The sequence below is a fragment of the Zingiber officinale genome, chromosome 2A, assembly GCF_018446385.1.
Source record: "Zingiber officinale cultivar Zhangliang chromosome 2A, Zo_v1.1, whole genome shotgun sequence".
NCBI lineage: Eukaryota > Viridiplantae > Streptophyta > Magnoliopsida > Zingiberales > Zingiberaceae > Zingiber > Zingiber officinale.
In genome coordinates, this window is record NC_055988.1 from 115,945,826 (window position 1) to 115,964,625 (window position 18,800).

Genomic DNA, 18,800 nt, shown 5'->3' on the forward strand with positions numbered 1-18,800 from the left:
GCAGACACAAGGATATACGAGGTTCGGGGATAACTTGCCCCTACTCCTCGGCGTGTCCGTAAGGAGGACGACTCCTTGATCTTTCGGTAGATCACACCCCGGACAAGATCCGGCTAAAGATGTCTCCTTCTCGGTGGAGCAACCTCTCAACAAAGTCTCAGTTGATTATAGATTTAAGCACAAGACTTACAGTGGCTGAGAAAAATATTAAGATGAGCTTACAGCCACGCGGAGAAGAGAACAGAGCAGAGAGCGCACAATCAACCTTCTCAGCAAGGAGCTCACAGCTTCACCAACTTGCTCTCTCGAAGGCTTGATCACAAAAGACAGAGAATTCAGAATCCCTTTCGAACTCCTCTTCTTCTTTCTGCTCGTATCACCGCCGTCTGCAGAATCGCTGCTGCCAGCAAGGCGTAGCCAATCACCTCTCCTCCTCTTCTGATTCTCTGAACACATGCCAATGGAAATCACTGGCGTCTCTGGATACCAACCAATGGGTAGAAGTCAAACTGAGCAGCCCAATCGTAATCGGATTTCGCCAGTGAACGTTGATGCCCCAAATGTATCTGTTGCAGCAAATTACAGTGAAAAGGGTACTTGTCTCCTTTCTTAATGAAGCTTAATTTGAATCCAAACATGAGAATGTGACCTGCAACCTGCAAGCTAGAAAGACTCACAGCAGATGGTTAAAAACAGATGGTGAATACGGCAATCAGAAAAAGTACATGCAAAACAAACAATCGTGGATCGGTGCGCCGATCCATGCTCGATCATCTCGATCGGTCGCGGACCGATCAGAATTAATCTGATCGGTCCCGGACATCGATCGATAGCGCTGTTGAAAATACGATAGCCTCCGATCGGCGGACGATCAGAATTAATCTGATCGGTCCCCGCACCGATCGATAGCGTTCTTCCCAAACGCGCTTCTCGATCGGTCTCGACCGATCAAGAATATCATGAGGCTATCGATCGATTTCGATCGGTGCGCCGTCGATCGTTCAACGCTCGATCAATTCGATCGCCGGCACCGATCGGTATAAGAATTTCACCGGATCGGTCCGCACCGATCAGTGTCCAGTTTCACCGGATCGGTCCGCCGACCGATCCATGTTACGAGCTCCGAGCCCTCTCGACCTAGTCCGAAGAAACGAGCTCCCTAGCTCTCTCCGACTTCATCCGGTCCTAGAGAACGAGCCACCGAGCCCTCTCGACTTCGCATGCCAAGCTTCCTTCTTGGACTTTTCAACACCAGATGTCCGATCACCCTTGATCCATCTGGATTTTCCCTTGCCTGGCTTCACTCACCAGGACTTGCACCTAGCTTCACTTACTAGGGTTTTCACCTGGCTTCACTCACCAGGATTTCCAATCTGCCTGGCTTCACTCACCAGGACTTTCCAACTGCCTAACATCCCAGTTAGGACTTTCTCAATCAGGTCAACCTAGTCAACCTAGATTAGTAATTAATCTGAGTTAAATATCTGATACAAACTTAAATCAGTGTCAACAGCAAAACAACATCCAGGTCAGACTGTATCAACACTTAGAACTTAAGGCGTAGGAATCTATGCATACCTTATGAGTATCTAGTGTTATTTTTTTTTAAAAAACAAGTGACATATATATATATATATATTAGTCATTACAGACGTGCGCTATATATGTAATATAATACATGAATACGTATAAATTAATATCTCTGACCCATAAATTGAACTTAATAAGGATGAACTAGACCCATGCAGTAATGCAACGGAAAAACAGATATTATATTTGATCTTAACTAAAAGATCGAGAAAAATATACTTTCTAATGTCATCGACTCAGTATTATCAATTCTAGGATGTGGAACTAAAAAAATCATGATCCCATACACTTCTAATATATTTTTTAATTAATTTTTTTTATACTTAATATTATAATCCAATAAAATTTTATTTGCACAACCCAAAATTAAAAAATCAGCATTTTTTTTCCATTACCGCTCACCTTACTACCATGAGCGTGCGTATATACATATATGCCATTAAAGAGGCTAGAACTATGAAAGGACTTTTTATTCCAAGGATACGCCAAACGAGTCACTCAAAATTTTCTTAACCGACAATTCATTTAAAAATGCTGGACAGATAAATTATCCATGCTTCTAAATTTATCCTAATAACATAAAAAAACTTTGATAGAACAGAACCAATCAACCCCAAAATTAATCAAAATAAACAAAATATATGATCCAAATAAAATATATATATAAATCATTCTCTCAATAATCATAGTCATCTTGTTACTAACATCTCTGCACAAGACCGCCCCATGCAATTGGAACTGACATAATAATACAATCAAAGCAATTAAAACATCAATAGCACATATTGATCTAACAATTTTAATTCGCGCATACAATCAACTTTAGTCAATTTTAATTCTCAAGTATATATAATATATATGTGAACAGTTTGCACTTTCCTACTTATCCATTAATCAACTGCAAGCTTTGAATGAATGGTTGTTAATCAAAGCCAATAAAATTTTCATATATTTTTTTTCTAAAGGATGTTTGTGAGATCTTCAAGATATAATCTAGAAACAAAAGAATCAAAGATATATTTCTATGGCACACTAATAACGAAATAGTCTTTGGCATTCACATTATGTAGAACATTTCAAGGGTTCAGTTATGACCGTTGATTCATAGCACGATTTAAAAATGAGTGAAAAGTAAAAATAATCAAGTAGCAAACTTGATAGAAAAAGAGTTAATGCAATTTTATTTCACTGCAGTTGAGTGCACAATAGCTACGGGAAGAGAAGGGTGCTTCATGTAATTGTGCGCTGATAGAGGGGGAGCGCTCCCAGCGCCTCACGCTCTGCACTCTCCTTTTTAACCTGCCAAAAATTGTTTCAGAATCCAAGCGCCATAATTCAAATTAGCATCACATCGCATGTCGTCGCCAAACCCAACGATGCAGAACGCGAATAAATAAGGGGCAGAAAATAACTACCATTATGGCAAAACATTTCATCAAAACAGTGGAGAATTTTATAAATGCTCTTGTGAGATCAGGATACATAGTTTACAATATATATAATTAGTGATAACACTCAATCTTATGAATCTGCCTAATTCAACAGGAAAATTTAACCACAAATATTGAAGCAGAAGGAAATCATCTCTAGTGGCTAGTGGCTAAAAAGGGATTAAAAAAAAATCATCTCTAAATATTTGTTGATGAAATTCTTCTGTCCATATATAACAGAGAAAACCCAACTTGTAGAATAAAATAAGAGGCGCTTATTTATTCATAGGTTTTTATAGAAATTGTAAGAAGAAAATGCATTTTACCTTTTCAACAAAATTAGTTGAGTAGCTTTCCATGTGATAAACTTCATATACATACATATATATATATATCTAAGTTAATCTGACACTCTAAGAATTAAATGAAAAGAAAATTTTGAGGAGTATAACTTCAAATTGTTTAGATACGATGCTATGCTATTGCTATTGAATTTTATATCGAAATACTAGGATCTGATACGCTGGGATCCCTCATTGCCTAATGATACGAGTGTTGGATTGTTAAAAATAACATCGCGGAACGTACTAGAAAAAAATATATATAAAAAAATTCACTACTATTCTTAGCAATTAGGCATTACTATCAATATAACAAATGAAAAAGAAAGTTAAGATGATAAGAACATTTTTAACAATTCTGATAATCCCCTATATGTTTATTATTCAACAACAACAATAATAACAACCAAACCTTATCCCACTAGGTGGGGTTGACTATATAGATCCTTTTACGCTATTGAACTCTATCTCCTACTATATCATCATCTATACTTAAATAAATTTTATCTTATTTTATTGTTAATAACCAAGTCTTTTTTGTCTTCTTCATTTGATATGCATGTTTGTCATAGTTTCCCATCGCCTAACTGGAGCATTTATTGATCGTTTAAACATGCCCGTATCATCTTAAACGTGTCTCTCGGAATTTTCCCTCAATAGATGCAACTCCGACTTTCTCTCTAATGCTCTTATTTCTTGGACTTGTTAGACCTTGTAAGTGTCAATCAATCACTATGTATTATCCTCTCATAAACAAAGGGACTGGATAAGAGGTTATGTCCATGGCAACTTGATTGTCAAAGTATAACTTCCTAATTTGATTCAGTTGTTTAACCCAAATAAGTTCTTCATGCATTTAGGATTATAACATCATTATATTCCACATCTGCACTCAAATCTCAATCTGAGTATATATAAGGGTTTCTTGCTCTTAGACAGAACCAAAATATACATAGCCAATCAACGTCAGTCTACCCCACAAATTAAATGCCACTGTAATCTTGATACAAAAATTATTCTCAGGCAAGAATTTTAGATAACTTAAAATTCTTAAAGCTACTCCTAAATAAGCAATAAACACGACATGAAGCTTTAAGAAACAAACATATCACTTTCACTGTGAATGATGTGTCTGATCTTCTAACTGAGATAATTTTGTTTCTCGACCAATCTTTTGCGCCTTATTGTATCACTTAATAAAATATTGTGCCGTACCATATCATTTAATAAAGATCATCGTACCTTGAGTGGGCCAGTATACCTATCCACCATTAACATAGTGATCACTTAGCTAATAGTTGAGGCTTCAATCATTCTATAATATCAATAGGTGAAACCATATCTATATTGTGAATTTTCATTTGCACCTTATTTTCAACCTGTCAAAAGGAAGAAGTACTAATCTAGAATAGCATTAGAATGTAAGAATTGTATCACTTTGAAAATTTCCTACCTCTACTTAAATGTGAGAGTGCCTAATGGAAGAAAAATACATAAGTGAATATAAGATAGGAAGCGACAAATGAGAAATAACATGATTGCAAGTACTTTTCCAGGGAGAAATAAAAAGATCCAAACAAAGAACTAGGAGTGCTACTTGGTAAGCAACAGCATCCTATGATTGTCTACTACAAATCATCAACGGTGAAGGATTTAGCGCTAGATTCAACAAAAAGCAATGGAATAGATAAAGCTGTAGACAAAGATAAATTTATTTCCTCTCTTTTCATATAGACACAAGAGAGGAAACCACTCTAGCACCAACTTATTATCTCAAACTATTAGGCAACCAAATGATTCCCTTGATGTTGAGGAACCGATCCTCTAATAACCCAAAGAAAACCACTCCTCTCTTTTCTTTCCCCCTCTTTCCCCCCTTGAGTGCGTGTGATCCTTGCCATTCTCTATCTTCTTCTCAACACCACACAGTGGGTATTGTTTCTAAAGGGTTCAAGGCAAATAGCAGTGTCACAGCAGAAATTCTTAGACACCTAGTTGATTTTCTAATTGCAAGCTTCGTGAGAGACTGAGAGGTAGGAAGCTAATCTCTAATGTGATTTTTTTCTTCATTAAGTTAAAGGTTCGGCTGAGGTGTCTTGGAAAGTGAATTGTTTCAAACTTTGTTAAATTGCTAAACAACTAAATTGATTAGATTATCATCGATTCAAACTTTTAAAGGGAATTAAAGACGATACTTCATTAGTATATGATTGTATATGGTGTGTAGTTAAAACAAAATCATTTTAGGGGTTAAATAAGACTTTTACACACTTGCTAACTACAACAACAGTGTCTTGGGATTGTTTCCCTTCATCTCTGACGTCCGAAAAAGGTCTTCATATGCTTTAAAACAAATCAATGTAAGGACTCCCTTTGGATCAATAGGGTTTATGATTTATGGTAATTGGCTAAGAAACACTTATGGTTACACTAGTCAAATATAAAAGTGAAGTTTCAAGGTTTACCCCCCAATAGCTAGTATCTAAAAATGGACAATAATCGTGGTTTAAAATTTCGTTTCATGATGTGCCGATCCGGACAAACGGGCAAAACTTAACCCTACACCCGCACTGTGGGCTACCACGGGGTTGTGGAGGCGTCGTGATCCCACAGTGAACTCCATGGGGTCGCGAAGGCCCCGATCCCACGACAAACTCATGGGATCGCGGAGGCCACAACGATCCCATGACAAACTCCGCAGGTCACGGCGGGGATGCCGCTAGGTTAAGCTATCGCTGCCACAAGAGGCCACGGCGACCTCCACAATTCGCAGCAGGGACGCTTGCGGGCACAAGAAGGATGCACCAATTAAATTATTAAAACTTCGGTTAATAAATAAACCTTAGGTTAATAATTACAATTAACTCCTAACTATAAATAGGAACCGACTTAATCAAACTCTAATATATATATATATATATTAATTTCAAAATATATAATAAATTTTTATTTATTTCTTTATTTACTTACCATATGGAGGCACCACAATCCCATATTTTTTAAACAAACTATTTATTTTTTTTGCATTTTAAAATTTTTTAATTAATATATTTATTTTTAAAAAATATTGAAACCATATCAGCACGACACAATAAGATACCCGTGTAGCATGGATACTCAAAAAAAAAAATTTAGAAGTGTCAGATACAGACACGACATGCAAATATGTGTCATTGACTTTTTTTTAAGTTTGACCAGTCAGATACGGCTAGGATATGGCTAAGACATATTTCCGGATACGTTTGGGTTCAATTGCAAAAAATTAAAAGTTGCAAGGGTTAAATTGAAAAATAATAATTTATGAGGACTAATTAATAAATAGATTAATTACGAACAAAGACGGTGTTGGTGATAAGACCGATATAGATGTTTGAGTTTTTTTACCTGTTTAAGATGGATTTGGTGTTTTATATTTTGTTATATATACTTTTTATTTGTAATGGATATTATGATTGATGCAATATGGTTTTCTATGCTAGGATTTTTATTTTTTAATACTAAATTTATATATATATATGTTCAAAATTTTCTGTATCGCTGTATTCATGTTGTGTCTAATACGATACCTGTACCCATATCCATGCAACATAGTACGACACTAAAACTGTATCGTTTCTGTCATAACTGAAACTCCGATATGGGTCAAGATTTTGAATCATGAATAGAATATAAGGTTTGGTTCCTTGATATTTATAGCTAGTTAATGTCTATTAAGACATTTTGTCCTCTTATAACCAATCAACATCAACTTCCAAAGTTATTGAAGTTGACCCTTAAAGCATAGGCCTATTAACATAGAATATTCTAGTTGACCTCGATAGAGAACCTTGGAGGAAGAACCTTTATCCTTAAATACTCTTACCTGCTTGCGTAATTTTTATAATTTTTTATTCTTATGTTATATCCTTTGTTCATATGCATATTGCTTGTTTGAGTAACACTAACACATGCTTAGATTTTTAAAATCAACATTATGTTCATGTTACAGTGTTTACAACTAGTTCATATGCATATTGCTTGTTCGAGTTACACTAATACATGCTTAACTTTTTAAAATCAACATTATGCTCATGTTATAATGTTTACAACTACTATTGTTAGTACATATACACACCTATCATGCTAGCCAGAATTAAAAATCATGAAATGCTTATTTGAATATTGACTTCTCACCATTATCACTATACATGTACTCACAACTTCTATAAAAACATACAGATCACTCAACCCCTTCTAAATCCATACCTCAAATGCTTAATTTGTTAGTTATACTAAAAATATTGCATGTGTTGCAATTGTTTAATTTTTTGTTATTATACATGACTGTTTGATGCATTCCTATAGACTATTTCCTTAAGTAACACTTCTTATTGTATTGACAATAGTATGTTTCTATTTCTCCCTACTATTCTTCTATTTCCTCTTCCCCTCTTCTTATACCTCTCCTACGTGTCCATTTGTTTCAAGCCAACACAGTTAAATTATGCCCACCTGTACCATGTGTAGACACAAGTCAGTGCTGGAACCATTCCAATGTGGGACTAAAAATCTAGTTCTCATATTTTAAACCAAGATTGGAGTCCTATATTGCTGTCCCCATTAGTGATTTTGGCTCAAATAAAGATACCTTTCACAGCAAAGAGAAACTTTTATACCTAAAACTTTAGTGGCTTATTGATGTTATGATACAATTGACAGCAAGAAAAGATTTTCCTAGATAATTTTAATGACTACAAATATATAAAGGAAAATAAGTTATTTACATAATTCCCCAGGGTTAAAAATTCAGGCATACATATCCAAGCAAAATTAAATAAAATTATGTTTGATCAGATGGGTCTAACAATTAAAATTGATCTGAACTGAAGTTGAAGATGATCTGATTTTCAAAAAAAGAAAAAGATAATTCCATCCAAGAGTATGAAGTCAACTACAACAACCACCACCAAACTTTTATCTCACTAAGTGGGGTCAATTGTATGAATCCTCCTATGTCATTGGACTTGATCCCCTATTATATCCTCATCTATATTTAAATAAATTTTATCTTATTTTATCATTTCTAGCCAAGTCTTTTTAGTCTACTCTTTCTTGATTAATATGCGTATTTGTTATGATCTCATATTGCCTAACTAGGACATTTATTGGTTGCCTGAATACATGTTCATACCATTTTAAACATATCTCCCGAAAATTTCCCTCACTAAGGTGCAATCTCGACTTTTTCTCTAATATTCTCATTTCTTATTCGTTCATCCTCGTATATTTGCACATCCCCTTAACATCCTCATCTTTACGACTCTCATTTTCTGCTCCTGCGCTCATTTCATAGCTCGACATTCAACTTCATATAATATAGCAAATCGAACTACCATTTTCTAAACTTCCCTTTAAGCTTTAAAGGCACCTTACGATCACAAAAAAACACGTGACACCCTCCTCTATTTCAACCATTCTGCATATATCCTTTGTAATCACATCTCTATCAACTCCTCCAACCTTTTTTAAAAAAGATCCTAGATACTTAAAACTTCACACTCTATTTACTTTGAAAGATGGAAGGGGAAAGAAAGGACTTAACACGGAAAATATTTCATAATGAATGGTACAAGAAAGGAAAGAGAAAAGAAAAGAATCCATGGGACATGGGAAAGAAAAAAGGAAAGAGAAAAACAAAAACAAAGGAGGGAAGAAGAAAATCACGGACGAACCCCTCGTGCACGCCGACCCTTAGGCCGCATCCGTGGCTATGGAAGCCGACCTCATGCTCGTGAGGCCTCAATCGTGCGAGGTCACTGCCTCACGCACATGGAGCTGCTGACCGCAGTTGTGATGCATCGTCGTTCGTTGTCGTGCGGTGCTAGATACTCTTGCAAGTTAGGTTGGAGAGAGTTGGGAGGGAATTACTTTCTACCCAATTTGGCAGATAAAAATATATCAAAAATTAATCCACAGACGAATTTGTAATTTCGTCTGCTCATCTGGTAAATGAAAGAAAGAAAAATAATTCATCCTTTTTTGTTAAGTAAAGAGGGGAAAGTTTCCACCGTGGAAAATCTTTCCACGATTTTTATTTCTATCCTCCCAAATAAATAGAGCTTAATGATAATCTCCTATCTTAACAATTGTCTTATTATGTTTACTTCTATTACACCATCAACAATCAAGTCTAATCCCACTAAGTGGGGTCAACTATAGGGATCTTCATATGCCATTGAGTTTTATCCTCTACTATATCATCATTAATATTTAAATAAATTTTACGATATTTTTCATTGTTAACCAAGTCTTCTTTGATCTTCCTCTTTCTTGTTGAGTCTGTATATTTGTTATAGTTTCACATTGTACTGGAGCATTTATTAGTCATCTAAGTATATGTTGGTACCATCTTAAACGTGTTTATCAAAGTTTTCGCTCAATAAGTATAATTTCGACTTTGTCTCTAATGCTCTCATTTTGTATCTTGTTCATCCTTGTATGCTAGCACATTAACCTTAACACCATCTTTGCAACTCTCATCTTCAACTGTTATGTTCGAGTCATAACTCAACATTTAGATACACAAACAGTTAAACAAATAACCTAATTTCAAATGGCCCCCAAATAATATTCCTATTTTTGGGTTACAATCAAAACACTGAATTCAAACTCATTTCAATGAGAATATACCATTAAATTTAATTCATAATGTCTCTACGAAAGTGTTAAATGTTGTGTAATATAATAGATAAACATAAATCAGCTCAGCATCATCCACGTGGTAATGGAATAATAAAATTTAGTATTCCTTCTAGGTAATGGAATACACATCCATCTAATAGATAAGCATAATACCAACACCCCTAGCATATAATGAAAAATCAATATCCATCCAAATAGTAATAGTACATAAGTCATGTAATAAAATAAAATTACTTCGGTATTAAATGCAAAATCAAGATTGGGTTGTGTGAACATAGACATCGCCAAATAAACTATAGTTGACATTTGATTTTATGGAGGAATATGAGGGTATAAGAGGCATTGAAATTTATGTTCATAGTCTGAGAGGTTAATATAACAATGCAGGGAATAAACGTTCAATGACATCACCCAAAGATGAAGCATTGGGAATCCAATTGGAATATGAGCTCGAGTATATCTAATTTTTAAAATAAATACAGAAATTCAAACTAAAAGAGTCTGATATTCGAACATAAACAAGCTCTTATCAAGCCGAACACTAAACTTGTTCATGAAAGTTCGGTTCATTTACAGCCTTAGGGGAGGGGCATATAAAGAGTCAAGTATAAGAGATCAACCTTACGGATGTATCAATAAAAGCTACATTTTTACAAGACTTATCACATAATGTTTCAATCAACATTAATGAATTTATCTTCACAATGTCTGCAAAAGTATGCATTGTTATTATTAAATTGAGACAAAGCATTTAAAACAATGTGTCAACTCAATGAATAGACAAAATACATTAACTTTAGAAAAAGATAAAATTTCCAAGATTATTTTACCAAAGATGATATTGATTATTAACATTTCACATTCAATCTAGAGAAGATCATAATGCAGTAATGGAATTCTCTCACGATTGACAGAGATACAAAACTACATTTACAGATTTAGAACAAAGTGCATCCAATGTATGTTAAAATAAACACTTACAAGAGCAAGCATATCTCTGAGATAGCTTCTAAATGGTGTCTGCAATGCCTGTAAGGTGAAGATGTTAAAGTTGTGTTAAACTATAGGGGGGAAAGATGAAATGCTTTACTACATCTAAAGTGTAACAAAGGGCATTTGCCAATTCTATAGGATACGGGTGAAAGTGCACAATTTCAGTTACTTTATAGCGAGGAGGAAAGTTAAATAAATAAATAAAAACTTCACTTACTCAGGGCAATTACTGCAAAAAAAAAAATATATGGTAATAAATATTATACTGTACAAGCATACCAGAAGTAAAGGATATCCTCTCACATGACATGAAAATAGAAACATTTATCCAAAATATCTTAGAATCATTCATATTAAGTCATAACTGATAATTATTACATTGAGCTTCTGTTACTGCTATTACAAAAGATTGTTCATACTGTGTACAACTCTACAAACTAGCAAGGAGAGTTGAAACATTAAAGTGCTATAGAATGTGATGGATTGGAAATTCAAACAATCAAATGTTTTGTTAGCACAAAAAAATAATAACAACAGTAAATCACATATTTGCAAGAAACTCTAAAGAAAATAAAAGGATGGCCTTTCATGGTAAATGTGGATGACCAAGCCAATAAATCAGCCAAATGATTGCAAGATAAGAATTAGTTATGAACATCATATAACTTCAACATTTTAACAAATTTATCCACCTTTTACAATTAGATCTTATACTGTTGGACATCATAGCAAACCTCTAGTATTATTGATTCTCTATTACAATTTTTTCTGTTAACTTTTCATTCATAGTTAAATAGGGAATGGCATCCCAATAATATAAATAAAACACAAATCAATACCACACAAAAGCAACATAGAGGAAAACATGCAAGATTTATGAGTTGATTATTATAATTTCAGGATATAATTTATTCTTTAGGTTGTGATAACATGATAAATAATTTAGATTTATTTTATGATATTTAGATGCTAAACCATCCTATTAGCTAGCGGAAAGGCCAGGCTAGATATGTCAAAACCTGAGAAGTAGGTAACCAACCAAAATTGTGATTCTACTAAGCGAAGCAAGACAAGAATGAACAGTTTGATAGAGATTAATCTGTTGGACATTTGACTAAACCCAATATCAAATTGTAGCCAAAAAAAAAAAAATCATCTGTTGCCAGACTCCGCCCTCCAACATAGAGAGATCTTCCAACCAATCAATGAGGCAATACTTCCTTAAAATCAAAAATCATTTCCGAACCACAAAAACAAAACAAGAGAGAAAGCAAGCGAAAACCTGTAAATCCTCGGGAAGGTACTCGTGTTTCATGGACAGATCCATGGCGCGCTTAAGGCGTTGGTTCCTGGCGTCCACCACTTCGCGCGGCAGCCTGTTGAGAGCCTCCTTAATGTCCAGATCGTACAGGGGATCATACAGATCCTCGTATCTCAGCCCTAAAACAGAAGATTTATTTGTTGTTTTCAGAAGAAATTATATGAAAAAAAAATCGAATAATCCAAGAGCAGGATCCGTATGGGGAGGAAGGAACGACGAGATCACCATATCTCTTGAGGCGTTTGGAGAGGGCTTTGTAGTGCTGGGCCGCGAACCAGTTACGGCGGGGGTCAGTGAGCCATTTCACAAACGCAGACGCCATCCTCAAATCAGCCGGCGACGGATCAATCAAACAATCAATCACCTAGATCGAGGCGACGCCGACAAGCTTCCACCCACGCCTCTCTCTATACAACAATTATCAGCTACGGCGGAACCCAACCACGGGAAATATAAAGTAGAGCAACGTGAATTGGGCCGCCCTCCAAGAGTTGGGCCGGCCTGACCCTAACCAATTCACAATTGTTGGATTTTAAGGGTAATTTGTTTTGTTTTGTTGTATTTTTTTTTTGTTAATAGTAAACCTCCACTTACATTTTTAAAGTTTCTTCAACGTGTCCCTCAATTCTTAATCATTGATATCCTAAATATTAGATAAATTCCCCGTTAAATGTTAGAAAATAACACTTATGTTTTTTTAGAACATGTTTAAGATCTTCTTAAACGCAAACTACTCCACTCTCACTTACGGTAAGCTAAGAAGAAGATTCATTAACGGAAGAGCAAATGATAGAAAAATAAAATAAAATATTTATGTTACCTTTGTTTAAAATGGAGAAAAGATTCACTAACATAATATGTATTATCCTATTTGTGAGGAAATGGAGGAGAATAAAAGATAAATATATAAAATTATAAAAATACTCTCACTTCTTCAATTAGACATGGATTTGATTTTTTTTTTATAAATACAAATTAGATACTTTTTAATAAAAAAGATTAATTCTTTTATATTACCATTTAAATTAGTTTTTTAATAAAAAATAATTTTTTATATTACCATTTAATTAATAAATCATTAATTGATTTAATTAATATACTCTACTTGCGTGGCTATACGAGCTAGCTCTGACCTTCAAGAAGACGATGAAGTGGTTGCAAGAAGAATAAGACATAATTGACAAGAACAAGAAGAGAAGGATTAGCTTGTGTCATGAGAAGAAAATAGAAACTCAAAGAATGGAACACTTCGGGTAGAAAGACAATAAAACAACATAAAATTGGAATAGGGATAATTTGAAAATTAAGGGTGCGTTTGGTTTACGCATGTTCCATTTTCATTTTCTGGAAAACGCGCATTTTCTAGAAAATAGAAAATAACTTTTAGTCATTCTCTATTTTTCTAGAAAATGCTATCTATTTTTTTAGAAAACAGACATGTAAAATGCAAACCAAACATCATTTTTTAGAAACACGCATTTTTTCAAAAAATGAAAATGAAAAACGTTCAAACCAAACGCACCCTAATATTTTAAAATAAGAATAAGATTAGAATAAAAAATATTTTTGGTTCCCTTCTCCTTCTAGAAAATCTTCCTTTTTATGGGTAAGAAAAGTTAAAACTTGCCAATCCCTACCTTTTCCTTCTTTTAGTTTACTCCTTTTCAAATAAGGTTCGAAGTTTTCTTATATATATGAATGGGAAAGGGTGATATGTTGTGACTAATTAGCGCAATCAAGGTCATGATTACCTTATGGCTGTGTAGTTATAATTGGGGAGCGGATTATGTGTAGACCATAAAAGGATGATATCAGACACTTTAGGGACTACGAAGAAGAGCAAGTGTAGTTGTAATGGAGAAGCAAACTATGTATGTAGAGCATGAAGAATGATATAAGAGGAGAGTCCATGATTTCTTATATCCAAGGGATGAGAAATTTGATGGGAGATAACTGGAGGTGGACTACATAAGGAAAGTGAGAAGGATGACACAAGAAGAAAATTAATGGCCTAATGTATCGAGAAGTTGAATAGGAGATTATTTTATAGGGGAAGATAATTGCAGGTGAATTTAGAATTGAGAGAAAATGTATTTGAGCAGGGATAAATCTTAAGTTAGGTGGATTCAACCATTACATACGTTGTAATAGATATATCAATCACTTGAAAGAGTCTTTTAGTCAACTGATGGTTAAGTTAGTTAGGTAGTTGACATAGAAACTAACAAAATCGTATTCTTTATTGAATAATTGATGTCTCTAAGTAGTGATTGATGTAGGTTAGATGAAGAAGTCGTCAATAAGAAATGGTCAAAGTTTGGAAGATAGTTGATTGATGTCGATGATCAATGGATTGATAGTATAAGAGATAAATTCAATAACATTGTATAGAATGAATTAACAAAGCTCTCTATTGATTAGTTAACTGATGCTACCAAATAGTCAATTGATTGCTACTAGCACATCAAGACCATGTCAAACATTTGTTGTAGAGAGAAGGCTTTAGAAAGAGTTGGGAGGTATGTGAAAACAATAACAATATCTTGATCTACAATAAAGTCTTATTGTTTTTGTTTGCCTTATTACAAAACTCTAATACCTCTATTGAAAACCTTTTGTACTCCTTTTGACCAACTCATAAGAGGAATCTCCATCTCTAGTACATATGCCATGGAATAGGAGTCTGGGCAATCAAACTATGTAAATTCCTATAGCATTATGGTATGTTTGTGCTTTCATTTACTTTTTGTTAGAGCAAAGGGTAATAACATTCACCAATCACCCCATACGGCCTAGTATCATCGACTCCCGATTAGATATAGACAGATAAATTACGAGAGACAATTTTACCCTATTACAGCAACCCTTTGCATGTGAGAGATCAGACATCCAATGAGGTATTTTGTACATATTGGAAATTGATCCCAAGATCAATTTGAGCAACCACCCATATAGTTACTAACTGTATCAACCCATGGTGACATCATTTACTTTTTGTCGCTAACATTGTAGGTGACCTTGCTACGATTATAATGAGAGTATTAGTTTTACATTCACAAGCATAAATCATATTCACCCTCTCCCTCTATCGGCAATTGATCTTTGAGTCTCGGGCTAGAGGTTTGTTATAAGATTTTTCAGTCGATTGAATAGCCATGTTCAATCGACTGATCAAAATCTAATTCAATTCAATATGTTGTTTGAATTAATATGCTCTTTAGTCGACTGATCAATAGATTCAACCAACTGATAAAGATTTGTGCTATTTTTCCACCCAGGTTTATTTATGGATCAGATCAACATCCCTTTCCATCTGCTGATTGGATCTTTTTTCAATCATCCAATCAACATGAACAGTCGACATATCATAAACTTTTCGTCTAGGGTCGGATCGGCATCCCGCTTGATCCAATAATCAAATGTGTTCAATCTCCCAATAAAAGTATCAGTCGACCAATCTTTCCTTCGATTTTATCTTCTGCCTATTAGAAATGTGAATGGAAAGAGGTGAAAAGGAAGAAGATTTCATTGTGAATGAGACTTTAGTCCTATATTAGAAATCTCATGGCAAGTTTATTGGTTTAAATTGTTACACATACATATATTATGTAAACAAATGCATGGAGAGAGACTCTCTCTCACGCGTGAGTGTGCAAGGGGTGCAAATCTATGGCCCAGATTGCATTAAACCAAATTGACTTATATGACAGCATGACTTGTCTACGTCGAATGTCAAACTAGTCGGGGTAAAATTTACCTAAGCGAATGAATCAATAATTTGCCACATTTTTTGTTGCTACTCAAATGTAAAATGAATGAATTAATTGAGATTAATTCCATCAAGTTGACACCGATGAGTAGCAATGGTTGGTGAGTGATCCTGTCCGAGCGCTGAGTGGACGGATGCTGGGGACGTGGCACTCTCCGCTGCTGATCTGACTGGTGGTGTAGATCTCCGACGAACCTGCAAAGAAGCCGAGCTGGGAGGGGTTTCCCGTCGACAATTTGATCCTGTCCGAGTGCTGAGTCGACGGACGTTGGGGACATGACACTCTCCGCTGCTGATCCGACTGGTGGCGTAGATCTCCGACGAACCTGCAAAGAAGCCGAGCCGGGAGGGGTTTCTCGGCAACGACCCTCCGACGCTCAAGTCAGGCAACGAGAAATGAGAGAGGCAGCGTAACTGTGGCTACAGTGAGGATTGTACATACCTTCGTCGACGTCTGGGAGTCCTTATATAGGACCCCGAGGAGGCGCGGGCACACTTCTCGATGTGTGCACGCTTCCCCAAACATACCTTAACGAGCTCATGTCAAAAAAGTACCTCTGACGTCATTCTGCAATCATCCGAGCATATCCCGGATGTGACGGTGGAAGTTTCCACCGTATGATCCTGTGTACGGCTCGGGCGCCAACCCTGCTGCCTATCAGCGACGGATGTCTCGAGGATGATGTTATCCCCTGTCTCCTTTGTCCTCTTGCGCCTCCTGTCTGTTCCAGGGCCTAGCGGTTCGGCCGCTCGGCAGGCATATCACTTCTGCCCTGGTTGTAGGTATCGGTCCGACTGGGAGGACTCCCGGTCTTATGCTCGGATGAGATTGCTCCTGCCTATCTTTGTTGCCTTGTGCCCCGGCCGAACGGACAACCCGCTCGACCCTGAAACCTTTTTACATTGAGCATCGGAAACCTGACCCCTAGTCGGGTTGTCTTTTATTCGGCTCGGGAGATTCCCGGCCAGTCGGCTATCTCATTCCGGTCGATCGGGTGGCCGGTCGACCATCTCAGTCTAGTTGGTTGGGTGGCCGGTCGGCCCTCTCAGTCCGGTCGGTCGGGTCTCAGGGTTGAATCTCTTGACCTTTGACCTACACGTGTCGTTGACCTTCCGCCAACAAGGGTCCCCCATCCTTATCACCGGATCACATGCCTCCCCCTCAAGTCTAGTCGAAGGAGGAGCTAAGTCCGACTGACTGGACTGTCGGTCGGCCGGAGTGACACCGCTCTGCCACTTTCTGGAATGTTCCTCCTCACGGCCGCTTGGCCTCTTACTGCCGCTGGCTTTGCTACCGTGTCGACGATCAATGCTGACGCCCTTCGGATCTCCTCGGGATTCATGTAAATCCTCTCCATTAAGACCGAGCACGCGCACTGCGCGCCATAATGACGCTCATTAAATGCGCCCCTATGGCATGGTGCCACGTGGCGCCTTCGCTGACATCATCGTACGACTCGGCGATGTGTCCGATGGGACATCGACGGTTTGAAATGAACGACCCGATGTGGGCCTCGGTTCCTATGACCTGCATCCGACGGTCAAGGCCGATCGGGCCCGACCTTATAAAGCCGTCACCTTCTTCCTCTGCCGCACCTTTGCCTTCGCGTGTCCCGCAGCCTTCTTCGGTGCTTCAGCGTTCCGGTGACTCCGATTTTCCTTTTTCCGACAATTTCCCGCCTCCTTCCTTCGATCCCCAGCTTCTTTGTAAGGTTCCTCCGCCTTTCTTCTCTGTTTCCCTTGTGTTTTTTTTGTCAAGTTCTTGTCTTTTGGTCGTTGTCCCCTTCATCATCTTCTTCCTTCTGCCGTGTGTCTTTTTCTTGCCTTTTGCTTTCTTACCCGGTCGGATAATGGCCAGTTCTTCCCAACCCGCAGACCTCACTTTAGGCCCCTGGTATACTACCATGGAGTCTCACTTCGATCAGCGCGACGCCGAGGTCTTGCTTGATGGTTATGATATTCCGTCCGACTTTGAACTCGTTCTACCCTCACCATCTGCTCGGCCTCACAAACCGCGGAGCGGAGCTATCTGTTTTTTCTGCGACCAATTCATAGCCGGTCTGCGGTTTCCTCTCCACCCCTTCTTCATCGACGTTTGTAATTTCTTTAGTCTTCTGCTCACCCAATTAGTTCCCAACATTTTTCGCCTTTTGTGTGGAGTGGTGGTATTGTTCAAGATACACCGCATTCCTCTCCGCCCGAAATTTTTTTATTATTTTTATTATCCCAAGCAGTCCGAGGTGGGTACCTATCTATTTCAGGCTCGGCCCGACCTAGTCTTCTTTGATAAACTTCCCTCCTCCAATAAACACTGGAAGGAGTATTACTTTTATCTTCGTCTTCCCGAACGGGCTCCCTTCTAAACCAAATGGTAGGTCGGACTGCCAACTTCTCCCGAGCTAAAAAGATTTAAGACCCGACCGGACTATCTCCAGGCCGCGAATATGCTTGCCGATCTGAAGCTCGATATCAACAAGCTTCTGCCTGAAGGTGTGCTGTATATATTCAGCCTGAGTCCGAGCCGAACTCCACTCCCGAGCAGCTTCGGTAAGAATTTCACTTGCGTATGTACTTTGAGTGCTAACTGATTTTCTTCTTTTTCCTTTGCAGCGAATATCGTTATGGAGTCCGTGATGCTCGGGATTTTGAAGAGAAAAGCGGAGGCGCTTGAGGCG

General features: G+C 37.1%; 1 protein-coding gene across 1 annotated transcript; it reads right to left on the minus strand.

Annotated features, from left to right (window-relative positions):
* Positions 1-2,626: 2,626 nt before the first annotated feature.
* Positions 2,627-12,783, minus strand: LOC122042004 (cytochrome b-c1 complex subunit 7-like). Its single transcript, XM_042601908.1, has 4 exons — positions 12,582-12,783; positions 12,318-12,475; positions 11,024-11,071; positions 2,627-2,889 (listed from the first exon to the last, which is right to left on the minus strand). Exons 1-4 carry the CDS (start codon positions 12,676-12,678, stop codon positions 2,821-2,823), a joined length of 372 nt encoding a protein of 123 aa, XP_042457842.1. The 5' UTR covers positions 12,679-12,783; the 3' UTR covers positions 2,627-2,820.
* Positions 12,784-18,800: the final 6,017 nt, after the last annotated feature.

Bases quoted from the DNA above. Each gene is read 5' to 3' on its own strand.
- LOC122042004 (XM_042601908.1), bottom strand. From the start codon at position 12,678: ATGGCGTCTGCGTTTGTGAAATGGCTCACTGACCCCCGCCGTAACTGG. The intron at 12,476-12,581 runs GTGATCTCGTCG...CTTCTGTTTTAG, and splicing joins CAAACGCCTCAAGAGATATG to GGCTGAGATACGAGGATCTG. The intron at 2,890-11,023 runs GTAAGTGTTTAT...AATTTTTGGCAG, and splicing joins TCAGAGATATGCTTGCTCTT to GTTAAAAAGGAGAGTGCAGA.